Here is a 21,224-nt window from a genome sequence, read left to right as displayed (position 1 = left end):
AAATAAAATTTTGACAAAATTTTCTATAGAAATAAAATTTTGACAAAATTTTCTATAGAAGTAAAATTTTGACAACATTTTCTATAGAAATAAAATTTTGACAAAATTTTCTATAGAAACAAAATTTTGACAAAATTTTCTATAGAAATAAAATTTTGACAAAACTTTCTATAGAAATAAAATTTTGAAAAAATTTGTTTTCGAGAAATAAAATTTTGACAAAATTTCCTATAGAAATAAAATTTTGACAAAAATTTTCTATAGAAATAAAATTTTGACAAAATTTTCTATAGAAATAAAATTTTGACAAAAATTTTCTATAGGAATAAAATGTTGACAACATTTTCTACAGAAATAAAATGTTAACAAAATTTTCTATAGTAATAAAATTTTGACAAAAATTTTCTATAGAAATAAAATTTTGACAAAAATTTTCTATACAAATAAAATTTTGAAAAGATTTGCTTTCGAGAAATAAATTTTTGACAAAATTTTCTATAGAAATAAAATTTTGACAAAAATTTTCTATAGAAATAAAATTTTGACAAAATTTTCTATAGAAATAAAATTTTGACAAAAATTCTCTATAGAAATAAAATTTTGACACAATTTTCTATAGAAATAAAATTTTGACAAAATTTTATATAGAAACAAAATTTTGAAAAAATTTGCTTTCGAGAAATAAAATTTTGACAAAATTTTCTATAGAAATAACATTTTGACAAAAATTTTCTATAGAAATAACATTTTGACAAAAATTTTACTTCTATAGAAATAAAATTTTGACAAAAATTTTCTATAGAAATAAAGTTTTGGCAAAATTTTCTATAGAAATAAAATTTTGACAAAAATTTTCTATAGAAATAAAATATTGTCAAAATTTTCTATAGAAATAAAATTTTGACAATATTTTTTATAGAAATAAAATTTTGACAAAACTTTCTATAGAAATAAAATTTTGACAAAAATTTTCTATAGGAAAAAAATTTTGAAAAAAATTTTCTATAGAAATAAAATTTTGACAACATTTTCTATAGAAATAAAATTTTGACAAAATTTTCTATAGAAATAAAATTTTAACAAAATTTTCTACAGAAAAAAAATTTTGACAAAATTTCATATATATATAAAATTTTGACAAAATTTTCTATAGAAATAAAATTTTTACAAAATTTTCTATAGAAATGAAATTTTGACAAAAATTTTCTATAGAAATAAAATTTTGACGAAAATTTGCTATAGAAATAAAATTTTGACGAAAATTTTCTATACAAATAAAATTTTGACAAAATTTTCTATAGACATAAAATTTTGACAAAATTGTCTATAGAAATAAAATTTTGACAAAATTGTCTATAGAAATAAAATTTTGACAAAATTCCCCTATAAAATTGAGCAAAATAATATTTTTTGGGTTTGGTAATTTTTTGGTAAAATTTTCTGCAAATTTGCTCTTGGGCTAAACACATTCGAAGTTTCCTCCTAGCCAATCAATGACATTTCAACAAAATTCTACAAAATAATCCAATTTGAGTGGTCTTTCGAAGAACTTTCATGAACAAATCAATTTCAGTTGTTAACAGAGTTCAAAACAACTTCCTTTGCCGCAAAGGATATTGCATGAAAAATAATAAGGTTATCATCTGTTTGCATATACAGCAAATGTCACGCACAATATTGAGCTAACAAATATGAAATTTAAGATGCAGATTAAACCAATTCAATTTTCCAAAAAAAAATCAAGGCTCTCCCCAATTTAAGTGTCACAGAAATTAGGTTTTACTACACTGAAAAAAAAAAATAAATATATAAATATGAAATGTGAAAGATTATGCAATTCTCAAAGTTTAAGAAATGGAATTTACACAATTTTAAAAATTTAAATTTATTTAAAAATGTGTCTATACTAATTTTTAAATTTTGTAAATAAATTTAAATTGTTTAAATAAATTGCATTTTAATTAAAATAAATTTCATAATATTTGCTATCATTTTTTTTTTCGTAAAATTTACGACACTAATCTTTGAAATTTGATTTCCTTCGTTAAAATCCTAAGTTTTAAAGCAAAAAAAAATTATTAAAATAAAGAAAAAGATTTTTTCATTTAACTTAATTTAACTGAAATGTTGAATTTTTGGATTAAGAATAAAAAGTTTCGAATAGAGGCTATGTTTTGTTTCGAGGATTTTGCATTTGTAGTTTAAAGTTTTTTTTTTTTTTTTGTATAATAAGAAAACTGACTTTCTATTATAATTTAGTTTTTTTTTTTAATTTTTTACATATATTTATATGTATATAGCTTTGTTAATATATCACAACTAAAAATGAATGAAATTTCGATAAATAAGGTCTGGGTCCTAATTTTAATTTTATAAGGCCTAGATATAAACCTTCCTAATTTTGTTGGCCTTGAATCAATCTTCAATCATATATCCTTAAGGAAAATTCAAATTCTTTGGAAGCAAGCAAACTGTTTTTTTTTTTTTTTTTTTTTTTGAGTGTCTACTATGTGGTTTAGATGCTAGAATCACAAATAGGATGACTTTCATTGACATGACTTTTTTTTTATTTGTGGCTATAGAAAATTGGCTTGTTTTGGTTTGAATACTTCATCATTACTGAGATCAAATTCATTTATCATTGGCTAACTTTTTCTTCGTAATTTTCGTTTATGCCAATACGAAGATTTTACCATTTAGAAAATGAAATCAAAAAAATTGACAACTTGGTAAAAAGTCTTCCTCATTACTTATGCATATGCATATAATTAAGAGCCAGTGTTACCAATAATGTAGATTTTCCTCTAATGGGGGATTTTTTCTCACTTAAATGGGAACAACATTTTGGAGTCGCCAATATTTAGATTTTTCACCTAAATGGGGATTGTTTCTCCAGTAAATAAGGACAACATTTTTGGGTTGCCAATATTTGCGATTTTTACCTAATTGTCAAACTTGTCAAAATTTTATTTCTATAGAAAATTTTGTCAAATTTTTATTTCTATAGAAAATTTTATCAAAATTTTTTTTCCATAGAAAATTTTGTTAAAATTAATTTTTGTAGAACTTTTTCTCAATATTTTATTTCTATAGAAAATTTTGTCAAAATTTTATTTCTATAAAAATTTCTTCAAGATTTATTTCTAGAGAAAATTTTGTCAAAATTTTATTTTTTTTTACAAAATTTTGTCAAATTTTCATTTCTACAGAAAATTTTTGGCAAAAATTTTATATCTAACGAAAATTCAGTCAAAACTTTATTTCTATAAATTTTTTTTTAAATTATGTTTCTTTTGAATTTTTTTTAATTTTTTTTCTATAGAATATATTCTCAAAATTTTTTTTTCTCTAGAAAATTTTATTCAAATTTTATTTCTATAGAAAATTTTGTCAAATATTTTTTTCTATTGAAAATTTATATCTAAAGAAAATTTCCTCGCAATTTTATTTCTATAGAAATTTTGTCAAAATTTATTTCTAGCGAAAATTTTGTCAAAAAAAAATTATTTCTATAGAAAATTTTGTCAATATTTTATTTCTGTAGAAAATTGTGTCAAATTTTTTTTTCTTTGGGAAATGTTGTCAAATGTTTATTTCTGTAGGAAATTTTGTAAATTTTTTTTCATAGAAAATTTTGTCAAAATTTATTTTTGTATTAATACTTTATTTCTACAGAAAATGTTGTCAAAATTGTATTTCTAAAGAAATTTTTCAAGATTTATTTCTAGAGAAAATTTCGTCAAAATTTTATTTCTATAGAAAATTTTGTCAAACTTTTATTTGTTTTGAAAATGTTGTCAAGTTTTTATTACCACAGAAAATTTTTGGCAAAATTTTATATCTAAAGAAAATTCAGTTAAATTTTTATTTCTATTTAAAATTTCATCAAAAATGTATCTCTTTAAAAAATTATCCCCAATTTTATTTCTAAAGAAAAATTTTTCAAAATTATGTTTCTTTTGATTTTTTTTAAATTTTTTTTCTATAGAATATATTCTCAAAATTTTATTTCTCTAGAAAATTTTATTCAAATTTTATTTCTCTAGAAAATTTTATTCAAATTTTATTTCTATAGAAAATTTTGTCAAATATTTTTTTCTATTGAAAATTTATATCTAAAGAAAATTTCCTCGCAATTTTATTTCTATAGAAATTTTGTCAAAATTTATTTCTAGCGAAAATTTTGTCAAAAAATTTTCTTAACACTTTATTTCTATAGAAAATGTTGTCAAAATTTTATTTCTATAAAAAATTTTGTAAAATTTTTATTTGTTTTGAAAATGTTGTCAAGTTTTTATTTCTACAGAAAATTGTTGGCAAAATTTTATATCTAAAGAAAATTCAGTCAAATTTTTATTTCTATTTAAAATTTCATCAAAAATTTATCTCTTTAAAAAATTATCCCCAATTTTATTTCTAAAGAAAATGTTTTCAAAATATTATTTTTGTAGCAAATTTTGTTAATTTTATTTCTATAGAAAATTTTGTCAAAATTGTTTTTCTTTAGAAAATGTTGTCAACATTTTATTTCTATAGAAAAGTTTGATCAAATTTTATTTCTATAGAAAATTTTGTCAAATATTTTTTTCTATAGAAAATTTATTTTTAAAGAAAATTTTCTCACAATTTTATTTCTATAGAAATTTGCTCAAAATTTATTTCTAGCGAAAATTTTGTCAAAAAATTTATTTCTATAGAAAATTTTGTCAAAATTTTATTTCTATAGAAAATTTTGTCAAATTTTTTTTCTTTGGGAAATGTTGTCAAATGTTTATTTCTGTAGAAAATTTTGTAAATTTTTTTCCATAGAAAATTTTGTCAAAATTTATTTTTGTAGAAAATTTTCTTAATACTTTATTTCTGTAGAAAATGTTGTCAAAATTTTATTTCTATATTTATTTCTAGAGAAAATTTCGTCAAAATTTTATTTCTATAGAAAATTTTGTCAAATTTTTATTTGTTTAGAAAATGTTGTCAATTTTTTATTTCTACAGCAAAATGTTTGGCAAAAATTTATATCTAAAGAAAATTCAGTCAAAATTTTATTTCTATAGAAAATTTTGTCAAAATTTTTTTTGTGTAGAAAATTTTGTAAACATTTTATTTCTATAGTAAATTTTGATCAAATTTTATTTCTATAGAAAATTTTGTCAAATATTTTTTTCTATAGAAAATTTATTTCTAAAGAAAATTTTCTCACAATTTTATTTCTATAGAAATTTGGTCAAAATTTATTTGTAGCGAAAATTTTGTCAAAAAATTTATTTCTATGGAAAATTTTGTCAAAATTTTATGTCTATAGAAAATTTTGTCAAAATTTTATGTCTATAGAATATCTTGTCAATTTTTTTATTTCTGTAGAAAATTGTGTCAAATTTTTATTTCTGCAGCAAAATTTTTGGCAAAATTTTATTTCTATAGAAAATTTTGTCAAAATTTTATTTCTAAAGAAAATTTTGTCAACATTTTATTTGTATCGAAAATTTTGTCAAAATTTTATTTGTATCGAAAATTTTGTCAAAATTTTATTTGTATAGAAAATTTTGTCAACATTTTATTTGTATATAATATATTCACAAAATTTTATTTGTATAGAAAATTTTGTCAAAATTTTATTTCTATAGAAAATTTTGTCAAAATTTTATTTCTATAGAAAATTTTATCAAAATTCTATTTATAAAAAAACTGGTAAAACGTTAAGAATTCTACCAATCTACCAAATAGTAAAAAATCGACCATTTTTGTTAGAATTCTACAAACTCTGGCAATAATAAACTTTACAGAAATTGTAATTAAATGTAAATGAACATTAGTAGTGACATTTAAACATATGAATTTTTAATGATAAAAATTATGTTTCATATACAGTGAAACGTGGATACTCTGAAAAGGACGGACATCTCTCAAAATTGGAAACATTTCATGAGACATTTGCTATATTAGCACATTAAAATGAATCTCTCATAGGTGGACACCTTCCAAATGTGGACAAAAATTTGCCGACCTTGGGTGTCTACTTCTGAGAGGTTTCACTGTATATTGGCCAGACCATTTATGCACATCGAACAAAAGCCATTTTAATTATGGTCCCCACAATATCTACATTTTAATTATGGTCCCCACAATATCTATCAATTATAACAATTAAATATTTCATTGTGCAAAAATATTATGTGGTTGCTTAGTTGAATGACACAAAAAAAGTAAAATATATTTACAGCTGCCTAGGTTACACAAAATCATTGTTTTATTATTTAATCACAATTACAATTGGACATGGGATGCCACAGAATATATAATAGAAAGTCGCAATGGTTATCAATAATAAATTTTAGAGTGAATTTAGTTGATATAAATTTAAAGATAACTAGAATTTCACCGTAAAACGAATTGGTGATTATGAATAAAAAAGTCTCACAGAAACTTTTTTCTATAAAAAAGTTTCTTCGACATCTTTTCTACAAAACGTCTCATAAACACCTTTTCTATAAAAAGTCCCACAGACACTTTTTTCTAAAACAAAAGGCCAACAGACGGTTTTTCTATAAAGAAGTCTCACAGACACTTGTTTAAAAAAAAAGTCTCAGAGACCCTTTTTCTATAAAAAAAAGTCCCACAAAAACTTTTTTCTATAAAAAAAAGTCCTACAAACACCTTTTTAAAACAAAAGGCCAGCAGAAGGATTTTCTATAAAATACGGGTTTTCTATAAAAACATCTCACAGACATTTGTTTTAAAAAAAAGTCTCAGAGACCCTTTTTCTATAAAAAAGTCCCACAAACACTTTTTTAAACAAAAGGCCAACAGAAGGATTTTCTATAAAATAGCCTGACAGACACTTTTTCTATAAAAAAGTCTCCCAGACACTTTTTCTATAAAAAAGTCTCCCAGACACTTTTTTCTATAAAAAAAGTCTCACAGACACTTTTTCTATAAAAAAGTCTCACAGACACTTTTTTCTATAAAAAAGTCTCACAGACACTTTTTTCTATAAAAAAAAAAACTCAACGACACTTTTTTTCTATAAAAAATCTCAACGACACTTTTTTCTATAAAAAAGTCTCACAGACACTTTTCTTCAGAAAAAAGTATCACCGACACTTTTTTCCAGAAAAATGTCTCACATACACTATTTTCCATAAAAAGGTCTCACATACACTTATTTCTATAAAAAAGTCTCCCATACAAGTTTTTCTATAAAAAAGTCTCCCATAACCTTTTGCTACAAAAAAAGTTTCACAGACACTTTTTACTATAAAAAGTCCCACAGACACTTTTTTTAGATGAAAGTATAACAGACACTTTTTTTGAAAAAAGCCTCACAGACTCTTTTGTCTGTAAAAAGTCCCACAAAAACTTTTTTCTATAAAAAAGTCCCACAAACACTTTTTTAAAACAAAAGGCCAACAGAAGGATTTTCTATAAAATAGTCTCACAGACACTTTTTCTATAAAAAAGTCTCACAGACACTTTTTTCTATAAAAAAGTCTCACAGATACTTTTTTCTATAAAAAAGTCTCACAGACACTTTTCTTCAGAAAAAAGTATCACAGAAACTTTTTTCCAGAAAAATGTCTCACATACACTATTTTCTATAAAAAAGTCTCCCATACAAGTTTTTCTATAAAAAAGTCTCCCATAACCTTTTGCTACAAAAAAAAAGTTTCACAGACACGTTTTACTATAAAAAGTCTCACAGGCACTTTTTTTAGAAGAAAGTATAACAGACACTTTTTTTGAAAAAAGTCTCACAGACTCTTTTGTCTGTAAAAAGTCTCACATACACTTTTTTCTATAAAAAAGTCTCACAGACACTTTGTTCTAGAAAAAAGTCTCACAGACACTTGTTTTTTTTTTAAGTCTTACCGAAACTTTTTTCTATAAAAAAGTCCCACAGACACCTTTTTTAAAACAAAAGGCCAACAGAAGGTTTTTCTATAAAAAAGACTCACAGACATTTTTATACCCTCCACCATAGGATGGGGGTATATTAACTTTGTCATTCCGTTTGTAACACATCGAAATATTGCTCTAAGACCCCATAAAGTATATATATTCTGGGTCGTGGTGAAATTCTGAGTCGATCTAAGCATGTCCGTCCGTCCGTCTGTCCGTCTGTCCGGCTGTCCGTCCGTCTGTGGAAATCACGCTAACTTCCGAACGAAACAAGCTATCGACTTGAAACTTGGCACAAGTAGTTGTTATTGATGTAGGTCGGATGGTATTGAAAATCGGCCATATCGGACCACGTTTACGTATAGCCCCCATATAAACCGATCCCCAAATTTGGCTTGGGGAGCACCAAAATTCATCCGATCCGGTTGAAATGTGGTACCTGATGTTAGTATACGGTCTCTAACAACCATGCAAAAATTGGTCCATATCGGGCCATAATTATATATAGCCCCCATATAAACCGATCCCCAGATTTGACCTCCGGAGCCTCTTGGAGGGGCAAAATTCATCCGATCCTGTTGAAATTTGGTACCTGATGTTAGTATACGGCCTCTAACAACCATGCAAAAGTTGGTCCATATCGGTTCATAATTATATATAGCTCCCATATAAACCGATCCCCAGATTTGAACTCCGGAGCCTCTTGGAGGAGCAAAATTCATCCGATCCAATTGAAATTTAGTACGTGGTGTTAGTATATAGTCTCTATCAACCATGGAAAAATTGGTCCATATCGGTTCATAATTATATATAGCTCCCATATAAACCGATCCCCAGATTTGACCTCAGGAGCCTCTTGGAGGACCGAAATTCATCCGATCCAGTTGAAATTTGGTACATGGTGTTTGGTATATAGTATCTAACAACCATGCAAAAATTGGTCCATATCGGTCCATAATTATATATAGCAAAAGTCATCCGATGCGGTTGAAATTTGGTACATTTTGTCAATATATGGCCTCTAACAGCCATGTAAAAATTGGTCAATATCGGTCTTTAGTTATATATAGCCGATGACTTATTACACAAAAATTGGTCCATATCGCCAAAAATAATCTACCAAAACTTTATTTCCATAGAAAATTTTGTCAAATTTTATTACTATAGAAAGTTGTGTCAAAATTTCATTTTATAGAAAGTTTTGTCAAACGTTTATTTCTATAGAAAATTTTGTCAAGTTTTTATTTCTATAGAAAATTTTGTCAAAATTTTTTTTTTTTTTTGTCAAACTATATTATATACGTATTTAATCGGCCTTTTTTGTTTAATATGTACCCCGTATGGGCTAACTTACAATTTAGAAGACAGTGTTAAAAAGTTTTACGATAACTCGGCAAGTGTTATCGCAACCCAAGTAATTCGATTGTGGATGACAGCCTTTAGTAGAAGTTCCTACGCAATCCATGGTGGAGGGTACATAAGATTCGGCCTGGCCGAACTTACGGCCGTATATACTTGTTTTCTAAAAAAAAGTCTCACAGACACTTTGTTCTAGAAAAAAATTCTCACATACACTTTTTCTACAACAAAAGGCCAACAGACGGTTTTTCTATAAAAAGTCTCACAGACACTTGTTTAAAAAAAAAGTCTCACATTCACTCTTTTCTATAAAAAAGTCCCACAGAAGGATTTTCTATAAAAAAAGTCTCACAGACACTTTTTTCCAGAAAAATGTCTCACAGACACTTTTATTCTATAAAAAAGCCTCCCATACAAATTTTTCTATAAAAAAGTCTCCCATAACCTTTTGCTACAAAAAAAAAATTCACAGACACATTTTACTATAAAAAAGTCTCACAGACACTTTTTTCTATAAAAAACTCTCACAGACACTTTTTTCTATAAAAAGTCTCACAGACACTTTTTTCTATAAAAAGTCTCACAGACACTTTTTCTATAAAAAAAATCTCACAGACACTTTTTACTATAAAAAGTCTCACAGACACTTATTTCTATAAAAAAGTCTAAGAGACATTTTTTTCTATAAAAAAGTCTCACAGACACTTTTTTCTATAAAAAAAATCTCACCGACACTTTTTTCTATAAAAAAGTCTCACAGCCACTTTTTTCTATAAAAAAGTCTCACAGCCACTTTTTTCTATAAAAAAAAGTCTCACAGACACTTTTTTCTATAAAAAAGTCTCACAGACAATTTTTTCTATAAAAAAAAAGTCTCACAGACAATTTTTTCTATAAAAAAAAGTCTCACAGACACCTTTTTCTATAAAAAAAAGTCTCACAGACACTTATTTCTATAAAAAAAGTCTCACAGACACTTTCTTCTATAAAAAAAAGTCTCACAGACACTTGTTTTGTTGTTTTTTAAGTCTTACCGACACTTTTTTCTATAAAAAAGTCCCACAGACACTTTTTTTAAAACAAAAGGCCAACAGAAGGTTTTTCTATAAAAAAAGACTCACAGACATTTTTTTCTAAAAAAAAGTCTAACAGACACTTGTTTAAAAAAAAAGTCCCACAGTCACTTTTTTCTATAAAAAAGTCCCACAGAAGGATTTTCTATAAAAAAGTCTCACAGACACTTTTTTCCAGAAAAATGTCTCACAGACACTTTTTTTCTATAAAAAGCCTCCCATACAAATTTTTCTATAAAAAAGTCTCCCATAACCTTTTGATACAAAAAAAATTTCACCGACACTTTTTACTATAAAAAAGTCTCACAGACACTTTTTTCTATAAAAACGTCTAGCAGACACTTTTTTCTATAAAAAAACTCTCACAGACACATTTTTCTATAAAAAACTCTCACAGGCACTTTTTTCTATAAAAAACTCTCACAGACACTTTTTTCTATAAAAAAGTCTCACAGACACTTTTTTCTATAAAAAAGTCTCACAGACACTTTTTTCTATAAAAAAGTCTCACAGACACTTTTTTCTATAAAAAAGTCTCACAGACACTTTTTTCTATAAAAAAGTCTCACAGACACTTTTTTCTATAAAAAAGTCTCACAGACACTTTTTTCTATAAAAAAGTCTCACAGACACTTTTTTCTATAAAAAAGTCTCACAGACACTTTTTTCTATAAAAAAGTCTCACAGACACTTTTTTCTATAAAAAAGTCTCACAGACACTTTTTTCTATAAAAAAGTCTCACAGACACTTTTTTCTATAAAAAAGTCTCACAGACACTTTTTTCTATAAAAAAGTCTCACAGACACTTTTTTCTATAAAAAAGTCTCACAGACACTTTTTTCTATAAAAAAGTCTCACAGACACTTTTTTCTATAAAAAAGTCTCACAGACACTTTTTTCTATAAAAAAGTCTCACAGACACTTTTTTCTATAAAAAAGTCTCACAGACACTTTTTTCTATAAAAAAGTCTCACAGACACTTTTTTCTATAAAAAAGTCTCACAGACACTTTTTTCTATAAAAAAGTCTCACAGACACTTTTTTCTATAAAAAAGTCTCACAGACACTTTTTTCTATAAAAAAGTCTCACAGACACTTTTTTCTATAAAAAAGTCTCACAGACACTTTTTTCTATAAAAAAGTCTCACAGACACTTTTTTCTATAAAAAAGTCTCACAGACACTTTTTTCTATAAAAAAGTCTCACAGACACTTTTTTCTATAAAAAAGTCTCACAGACACTTTTTTCTATAAAAAAGTCTCACAGACACTTTTTTCTATAAAAAAGTCTCACAGACACTTTTTTCTATAAAAAAGTCTCACAGACACTTTTTTCTATAAAAAAGTCTCACAGACATTTTTTCCAGAACTTTTTTTCAAGAAGAAAGTATAACAGACACTTTTTTTGGAAAAAAGTCTCACAGACTCTTTTTAACTGTAAAAAGTCTCACAGACACTTTTTTCTATACAAAAGTCTCACAGACACTTTTTACTATAAAAAAGTCTCACAGACACTTTTTCTATACAAAAGTCTCACAGACACTTTTTTCTATAAAAAAGTCTCACAGACACTTTTTTCTATAAAAAAAGTCTCACAGACACTGTTCTCTAGAAAAAAGTATCACAGACACTTTTTTCCAGAAAAATGTCTCATATACACTTTTTTCTATAAAAAGGTCTCACAGACACTTATTTCTATAAAAAAGTCTCCCATACAAGTTTTTCTATAAAAAAAGTCTCCCATAACCTTTTGCTACAAAAAAAAAGTTTTACAGACACTTTTTACTATAAAGTCTCACAGATACTTTTTTCTACAAAAAAGTCTCACAGACACGTTTTTCAACAAGAAAGTCTCACAACATCTTTTTTCTATAAAAAAATCTCACAGACACTTTTTTCTATAAAACACCTTTTGCTATAAAAAAAATTCACAGACACTTTTTTTAGAAGAAAGTATAACAGACGCTTTTTTTTTTTAAAAAGTCTCACAGACTCTTTTGTCTGTAAAAAGTCTCACTTACACGTTTTTCTATAACAAAAAGTCTCACAGACACTTTTTTCTTTAAAAAAGTTTCACAGACACTTTTTACTATAAACAAGTCTACCAGACACTTTTTTCTACAAAAAAAATCTCACAGACACTTTTTTCTATAAAAAGACTTCACTACACTTTAATCTATTATTGCAACTCATATCAGTCACCCTGTAGCCTCTCAAATTCTTCTTATAGACTTGCCAATCCTTCAAAGCGATAACACAATTTCTTTTGTCAAATTCAAATTCATTAAAAATTCTATTTTAATTTTTCCATAATTCATAATTCATGAAATTTTCCAGATTTTCCCCGAAAAGAAAAATTTTCACTCCATTAATACAAAATTTGTTCACAATTACTTTCATTATCTTTGTGATGGTCCTTAGTTGCAATTAGCAGCCTATTATCAATCAAAACATGGTACTCACCTGTTTCCATTCGACTTTATCGATGCCTTCACCACCTGTCTGTTCAATTGGAGGCCGTAGTATTGACACGTACTGCATTAGGAAAAGGAAAAGACCAGCGAGCCAGGGAAAGGCATTACCACCATCGTCATCACCACCACCCCCATTAGCCCCAACAGTATTCGAGGTAAAGGAAATATGGTGCAATCGCAGACAATCCAAAACGGAAACATCCATAAAACGAAAAAAAAAGAAAAATATCAGTTAGCAAAGTAGTAATAGGGCCAAATGTAAACGGAAAAATAAAGGTCAGTAGCGGAAATATGATTTAACAATGGTCCTTAGACAGCACGTTTTTTTTTTAAAGGTTCCATGCAATTGAGTATAACATCATCGTTCCGTAATACTAAGGCCACCACCGAAGTTATTAAATTTGTAATGAACTGGAACTATTTGTGCATTTTATATTGGTATACGGAGATAGCATGGATAATATGAGCACATGAATTTTGTAAACGGAGTGGAAGCACCATAAAGTATCAGCAGTTAGACAAATTTTTCTATAGAAATAAAATGTTGACACCATTTTCTATAGAAATAAATTTTTGACAAAATTTTCTATTAAAATAAAATTTTGACAAAAATTTTCAAAATTTTATTTCTATAGAAAATTTTGTTAAAATGTTATTTCTATAGAAAATTTTTGTCAAAATAAAGAAAAAAATTCTATAGAAATAAAATTTTGATGTTTGTCAAATAAATTTGACAAACATTCTTTTCCTCTGTTGGTTAAGCTACACATGTAGTTTAGTCAATGCATGGTTTTAAGCTGCAATAAAAAACAACAACAATGCTTAAAGAACAAAACCAACAATAACAAAACAAAAAAGAATAGAAATAAAATTTTACAAAAATTTTCTATGGAAATAAAATTTTGCAAAAATTTATCTATAGAAATAAAATTTTGACAAAAATTTCTATAAATAAAATTGTGAAAAATTTTTGCATAGAAATAAAATTTTGATAAGATTTTCTATAGAAATAAAGTTTTGACAAAATTTTCTTCAGAAATAAAATTTTGAAAAATTTTGTCAAAATTTTATTTCAATAGAAAATTTTGTCAAAATTTTATTTCAATAGAAAATTTTGTCAAAATTTTATTTCAATAGAAAATTTTGTCAAAATTTGTCTAACTGCTGATACTTTATGGTACTTACACTCCATTTACAAAATTCATGTGCTCATATTATCCAACAAATTTCTATAGAAATAACAAATTTTGTATAGAAATAAAATTTTGATAAAAGTTTCTATGGAAATAAAATTTTGACAAAAGTTTCTACAGAAATGAAATTTTGACAAAAATTTCTATAAATAAAATTGTGAAAAATTTTTGTATAGAAATAAAATTTTGATCAAATTTTCTATAGAAATAAAGTTTTGACAAAATTTTCTATAGAAATAAAATTTTGAAAAATTTTGTCAAAATTTTATTTCAATAGAAAATTTTGTCAAAATTTTATGTCAATAGAAAATTTTGTCAAAATTTTATTTCAATAGAAAATTTTGTCAAAATTTGTCTAACTGCTGATACTTTATGGTACTTACACTCCATATGCAAGAAAAAAATTTTTCAAATATTTTCTATGGAAATAAAATTTTGCAAAAATTTTCTATAGAAATAAAATTTTGAAAAAAATTTCTATAAATAAAATTGTGGAAAATTTTTGTATACAAATAAAATTTTGAAAAATTTTGTCAAAATTTTATGTCAATAGAAAATTTTGTCAAAATTTTATTTCAATAGAAAATTTTGTCAAAATTTTATTTCTACAGAAAATTTTGTTAAGATTTTATTTCTATAGAATATTTTGTCAAAATTTGTCTAACTGCTGATACTTTATGGTACTTACACTCCATATGCAAGAAATAAAATTTTGCAAAAATTTTCTATGGAAATAAAATTTTGCAAAAATTTTCTATGGAAATAAAATTTTGCAAAAAGTTTCTATAAATAAAATTCTGAAATATGTTTCTATAGAAATAAAATTTTGATAAATTTTTCTATAGAAATAAAATTTTGAAAAATTTTGTCAAAATTTTATTTCTACAGAAAATTTTGTTAAAATTTTATTTCTATAAAATATTTTGTCAAAATTTGTCTAACTGCTGATACTTTATGGTACTTACACTCCATTTACAAAATTCATGTGCTCATATTATCCAAAAAATTTCTATAGAAATAAAAAATTTTCTATAGAAATAAAATTTTGACAAAAGTTTCTACAGAAACAAAATTTTGACAAAAATTTCTATAAATAAAATTGTGAAAAAAAATTTCTATAGAAATAAAATTTCGACAGAAATTTTCAATGGTAACTCTGCCTTTCATCCTCACTGTTTCTTATTGGCCATGACCCAGGGATAAAAAAATAGTAATTCACATTCTCGTTACATTTAGCAGCCACCACAGGACTTTTTGCCTTTATTAATTGGTCCTTTGGGCAACGTATGTGTGTGTGTTGGTGAATGACTCTGTCCATAACACTTACCTTTCCACGATCAAGACTTTTAATTAAATCCAAATTGGTTGTGTCGGATATCCCACCGTGCACCACCAATACTCGGTTGTTGATTACAGTTCCCAAAGGCAACCAGCGATAGACTTCATCTATAAGGCGTAATAATTTTGTGGAATTGCGCTAAAACAAACAAGCAAAAAATAAAATGAAAGGAAAAGTGATAGATTAACAAACCAAGGCATGGCAATAGAAATAATCGGGACGGGAGGATACTTACCCGATATTTTTGTTGCACTTCACGTATGAAACCATAACGAGCATTCATAACAGAATCCTCATGATTGCCACGATTTAAGAAAACTCCATTGGGAAAAGCCAAAAAACAGGCTAAGAGTAAAAGAAATACTTCAAGACCTTTTTTACCACGATCCACAAAATCCCCATTGAATACATAGGGATTTTCCGATGAAGGTAAGCCATTCTTTAAAAGAAACAAAAAACAATAGACAGAAATAAAATTTTGACAAAATTTTCTATAGAAATAAAATGTTGATAAAATGTTCTATACAAATACAAATGTTGATAAAATTTTCTACAGAAATAACATTTTGACAAAATTTTCTATAGAAATAAAATTTTGCTAAAATTTTCTATAGAAATTAAATTTTGCTAAAATTTTCTATAGAAATAAAATTTTGATAAAATTTTCTATAGAAATAAAATTTTGATAAAATTTACTATAGAAATAAAATTTTGACAAAATTTTCTATAGAAATAAAATTTTGATAAAATTTACTATAGAAACAAGTATATACAGCACTAAGTTCGGCCGGGCCGAATCTTAAATACCCACCACCATGAACCAAATACTAGGGTTTCCTTTGAAATTTCAGGAGGGCTTGAGGACACTTCCCGAAGATAAATTTAAAGATTTCACCTATGAGGACTATATAAGATTCTGGATTTATAAGAACCATTTTTGTATGAGTTTTAGAGGAATCATTAACATATCTTGTAAGTGTGCAAGAAAATTATAAAATAACGTCTTGAATTGAAATCTTAAATCTGTAGAAGTAAAATCTGGAAATTTTACATTGAGTTTCAAGCAATTGTCATGATCAGCGCGCCTTCTACACCCTCAAGAAGTGAAGTCGGTCTATATGGAGGCATTACCAAATGGACCGATAAAAACTTAATCCGATACACGTTTTTGTGAGCCTAAAATACCAGAATATTTACAATTTCAGGCAAATCAGATAGAAACTACTGTTTCTAGAAATCCAAGGAGTTAAATCGGAAGATCGTTCTTATGGGGGCTATACTAAAATATGGACCGATACTCACCGTTTTCGGCACACCTCTTTATGACCCGAAAATACCTCTAGATTTCCAATTTCAGGCAAATAGGATAAAAACTTCGGATTCTAGGAGCTCAAGAAGTAAAATCGGAAAATCGGTCTATATGGGGGCTATACCAAAATATGGACCGATACTCACCATTTTCGGCACACCTCTTTACGGTCCTAAAATACCTCTCGATTTCCAATTTCAGACAAATTGGATAAAAACTACGGTTTCTATAAGCCCAAGACCCCAAATCGGGAGGTCGTTTTATATGGGGACCATACCAAAACATGAACCGATACTCACAATTTTTGGCACACGTAATTGCGGTCCTACAATACCTCTAGATTTCCAATTTCAGGTAAATTGAATAAAAACTGCGGTTTCTATAAGCCCAAGAAGTAAAATCGGGAGATCGGTCTATATGGGGGCTATACCAAAATAAGGACCGATACTCACAATTTTTGGCACACATATTTGTGGTCCTACAATACCTCTAGATTTTTAATTTCAGGTAAATTGAATAAAAACTGCGGTTTCTATAAGTCCAAGAAGTAAAATCGGGAGATCGGTCTATATGGGGGCTATACCAAAATATGGACCGATAATCACAATTTTTAGCACACCTCTTTATGGTCATAAAATACCTCTAGATTTAAAATTTCAGGCAAATTGGATAAAAACTACGATTTCTATAAGCCCAAGACCCCAAATCGGGAGGGCAGACAGACAGACAGACGGACAGACGGACATCATTATATCGTCTTAGAATTTCTCCCTGATCAAGAATATATATACTTTATATAGTCGGAAATCGATATTTCGATGTGTTACAAACGGAATGACAAACTTATTATACCCCCGTCACCATTCTATGGTGGTGGGTATAATAAAATTTTGACAAAATTTTCAATAGAAATAGAATTTTGACAAAATTTTCTTTAGAAATAAAATTTTGACAAAATTTTCTATAGAAATTAAATTTTGATAAAATTTACAATAGAAATAAAATTTTGCTAAAATTTTCTAAAGAAATAAAATTTTGACAAAATTTTCTAAAGAAATAAAATTTTGACAAAATTTTCTATAGATATAAAATGTTGATAAAATTTTCTATACAAATAAAAATTTTGCTAAAATTTTCTACAGAAATAACATTTTGACAAAATTTTCTATTGAAATAAAATTTTGCTAAAATTTTCTATAAAAGTAAAATTTTGCTAAAATTTTCTATAGAAATAAATATTTGAAAAAATTTTCTATAGAAATACAAGTTTGATAAAATTTACTATAGAAATTAAATTTTGTTGAAATTTTCTAAAGAAATAAAATTTTGACAAAATTTTCTATAGATATAAAAAGTTGATAAAATTTTCTATACAAATAAAAATTTTGCTAAAATTTTCTACAGAAATAACATTTTGACAAAATTTTCTATTGAAATAAAATTTTGCTAACATTTTCTATAAAAGTAAAATTTTGCTAAAATTTTCGATAGAAATAAAATTTTGCTAAAATTTTCTATAGAAATAAATATTTGAAAAAATTTTCTATAGAAATACAAGTTTGATAAAATTTACTATAGAAATTAAATTTTGTTGAAATTTTCTAAAGAAATAAAATTTTGACAAAATTTTCTATAGATATAAAATGTTGATAAAATTTTCTATACAAATAAAAATTTTGCTAAAATTTTCTATAGAAATTAAATTTTGACAAAATTGTCTATAGAAATTAAATTTTGACAAAATTGTCTATAGAAATTAAATTTTGACAAAATTTTCTATAGAAATTTGTTGAAATTTTCTATAGAAATAAAATTTTGACAAAATTTTATTTCTGTAGAAAATTTTAGCAAAATTTTTATTTGTATAGAAAATTTTATCAACATTTTATATCTATAGAAAATTTTGTCAAAATTTTATTTCTGAAGTATTCTATACAAATTTAATTTTGCTAAAATTTTCTATAGAAATAAAATTTTGATAAAATTTTCTATACAAATAAAATTTTGATAAAATTTACTATAGAAATAAAATGTTGACAAACTTTTCTATAGAAAACAAAGTCTAAAGTCGGGCGGGGCCGACTATATTATACCTATCACCCCTATGTATGCCAAAATTTGTGTTACCATCTCAACTACTTCACATTTGCTGGAAGCTATATAAAGGAGACAATTTTTTTACTTCTACAAAATTTCTAGAATTAAAATTTAAATCGGCTAACGCTATCCAGTTAATTGGAGGAAACTTCCATTGAAACTGGGTCGAAAATGTGTAACAGTCTACCATATTTCCCCAACTCTGGTGTACGTATATATGGGAGCTATATATAATCTGAACCGATTTTTTGCTATCTATGCGAAATTTTACGTAAAGGGGAGTATAACTTTGGCCCCCCCCCATGGTCATATGAGTGCAAATCGGACGGAAGATATATATATGGGAGTCATAATTACAATTAACGATACTACTAAACGTACTCCTTGTGTGAAATTTGAAGCAAATCACAACAAAACCCTGGATTTTGAGGCCATATAAGGTCAAATCGGACGAAATATATATATATATATATATATATATATATATATATATATATATATATATATATATATATATATATATATATATATATATATATATATATATATATATATATATATATATATATATATATATATATATATATATATATATATATATATATATATATATATATATATATATATATATATATATATATATATATATATATATATATATATATATATATATATATATATATATATATATGGGAGCTATATCTAAATCTGAATCGATTTTGACCATATTTGGCACATACAATAGTTTCGTTAAAAGTACCGCTTGTGCAAAATTTGAAGTAAGTCAGGGCAAAACTCTGGCTTTTGAGGATATATAAGTCCAAATTGGTCGAAAGATATATATGTGAGCTATATTTAAATCTGAACCGATTTTAACAAAATTTGACACACTTAACGATACTAATAAACGTACTCCTTGTGCAAAATTTGAAGCAAATCACGGCAAAGCTCCGGCTTTTGTGGCTATAGAAGTTCAAATCGGACGAAAGATATATATGGGAGCTATATCTAAATTTCAACCGATTTCAATCAAATTTACCAAGCATTGGTAGAATGTGAATTCTACCCTCAGTGCAAAATTTCACGAAGATAGGTAGTAAACTTTGGTCTCTGTGGTCATATGAGTCTGAATCGGACGAAAGATATATATGGGAGCTATATCTAAATCTGAACCGATTTGGCTGATATTTTGCAAGATTTTCGAGATTCATAAAATATTTAGATGTACGGTATTTCAAGAAAATCGGTTGTGAAACACGCTAACTATGACCAAATCGGGGATAAATATATATGGCAGCTATATCTAACTCTGAACCGATTTTTTCCATAGCCAATAGCGATTGTCTCTGTCCCAAGAAACGGCCCTATGCCAAATTTGAGGACGATCGGATTTAAATTGCGAGCTGTACTTTGTGCACAAAATTACCTATACAGACAGACGGACAGACAGACAGGCAGACAGACAGACGGACATTGCTAAATCGACTCAGAATTTAATTCTAAGCCGATCTTGGCGTTACATACAAATGCACAAACTTATTATACCCTGTACCACAGTAGTGGTGAAGGGTATAAAAATATAAATTTTGACAAAATTTTCTATAGAAATAAAATTTTTACAAAATGTTCTATAGAAATAAAGTTTTGAAAAAATTTGTAGAAATAAAATTTTGAAAAAATATAGGGATAAAATTTTGTTTCTTAGCAAAAAAAAAAAAACTGGCATGCAAGAAGACGTTTTTTCTTAATTTTGATAAAGTCGAATTTCTGACTTTTGCGACATTTGATTTTTTCAACTTCCCGAATTTTGTGAAAAATGGAAAATTCGTCTTTACGACTTTTTATATTTTTAAAAAAATCAATTTTCGTAAGTTGCGATTAATGAAAAGGCGACTTTCGAGTTTTTGATGAATTTTCATCATAAAAAGATCTCAAACACAAAGTCGCCTTAACGAACATTAAATTTTGTTTGAGAAAATTAGGCTCCACTATTTACTCACCTTATAGAACACCACTAATAAATCATCCAATTTTCCATGTAAATCTCCGCAAATTGTTATCTGTTTAGAGATGGCAGTTGAGGCCGTATTTAAATTGGGCAATGTGCGCAATTTTAAGGCGGCTTCTTTTAGTATGGCACCAACATAACGAGCATGCAGGCGATTTGACTGGAAATATACAAAATCAATTTGTTAATAATTAATACGTTTTTGTTTTTTGTTCAATTAAATTTTATTAAATATATATATTTAATATAATTTATTAAATAACAATGATCTTTAAATTACCTTTTTCTTACGAAACAAATCGATTAGAACATCAATGTCTTTTTTTGTTAAAGGAAAATTAATTTGTGGTCCTTTATAACGATAACCTGAATTATCATATTCCTCATGATAATCCGATTCATCTGAATATTTGAATCATATTGATCTGAAAAAGAAAATTTTGAAATGAAAAAAAAAATATTTTTGAATTTGTAAA

The 21,224-nt window shown here is 26.1% G+C and overlaps 1 protein-coding gene across 1 annotated transcript in view; it reads right to left on the bottom strand.

Moving 5' to 3' along the window:
- Positions 1-21,224, bottom strand: part of rdgC (retinal degeneration C) — a 262,547-nt gene that overhangs the window by 16,623 nt on the left and 224,700 nt on the right. The window contains 5 exon segments of the mRNA XM_075306228.1: positions 12,792-12,863; positions 15,323-15,472; positions 15,570-15,773; positions 20,741-20,908; positions 21,029-21,173. Of these exon segments, the coding sequence (XP_075162343.1) occupies positions 12,792-12,863; positions 15,323-15,472; positions 15,570-15,773; positions 20,741-20,908; positions 21,029-21,173 (739 nt within the window).

This window comes from Haematobia irritans, chromosome 4, assembly GCF_050003625.1.
Source record: "Haematobia irritans isolate KBUSLIRL chromosome 4, ASM5000362v1, whole genome shotgun sequence".
NCBI classification, from domain to species: Eukaryota; Metazoa; Arthropoda; class Insecta; order Diptera; family Muscidae; genus Haematobia; species Haematobia irritans.
The sequence above is the reverse complement of the archived record's forward strand: the minus strand, read 5'-3'. Positions and strand labels throughout refer to the sequence as shown.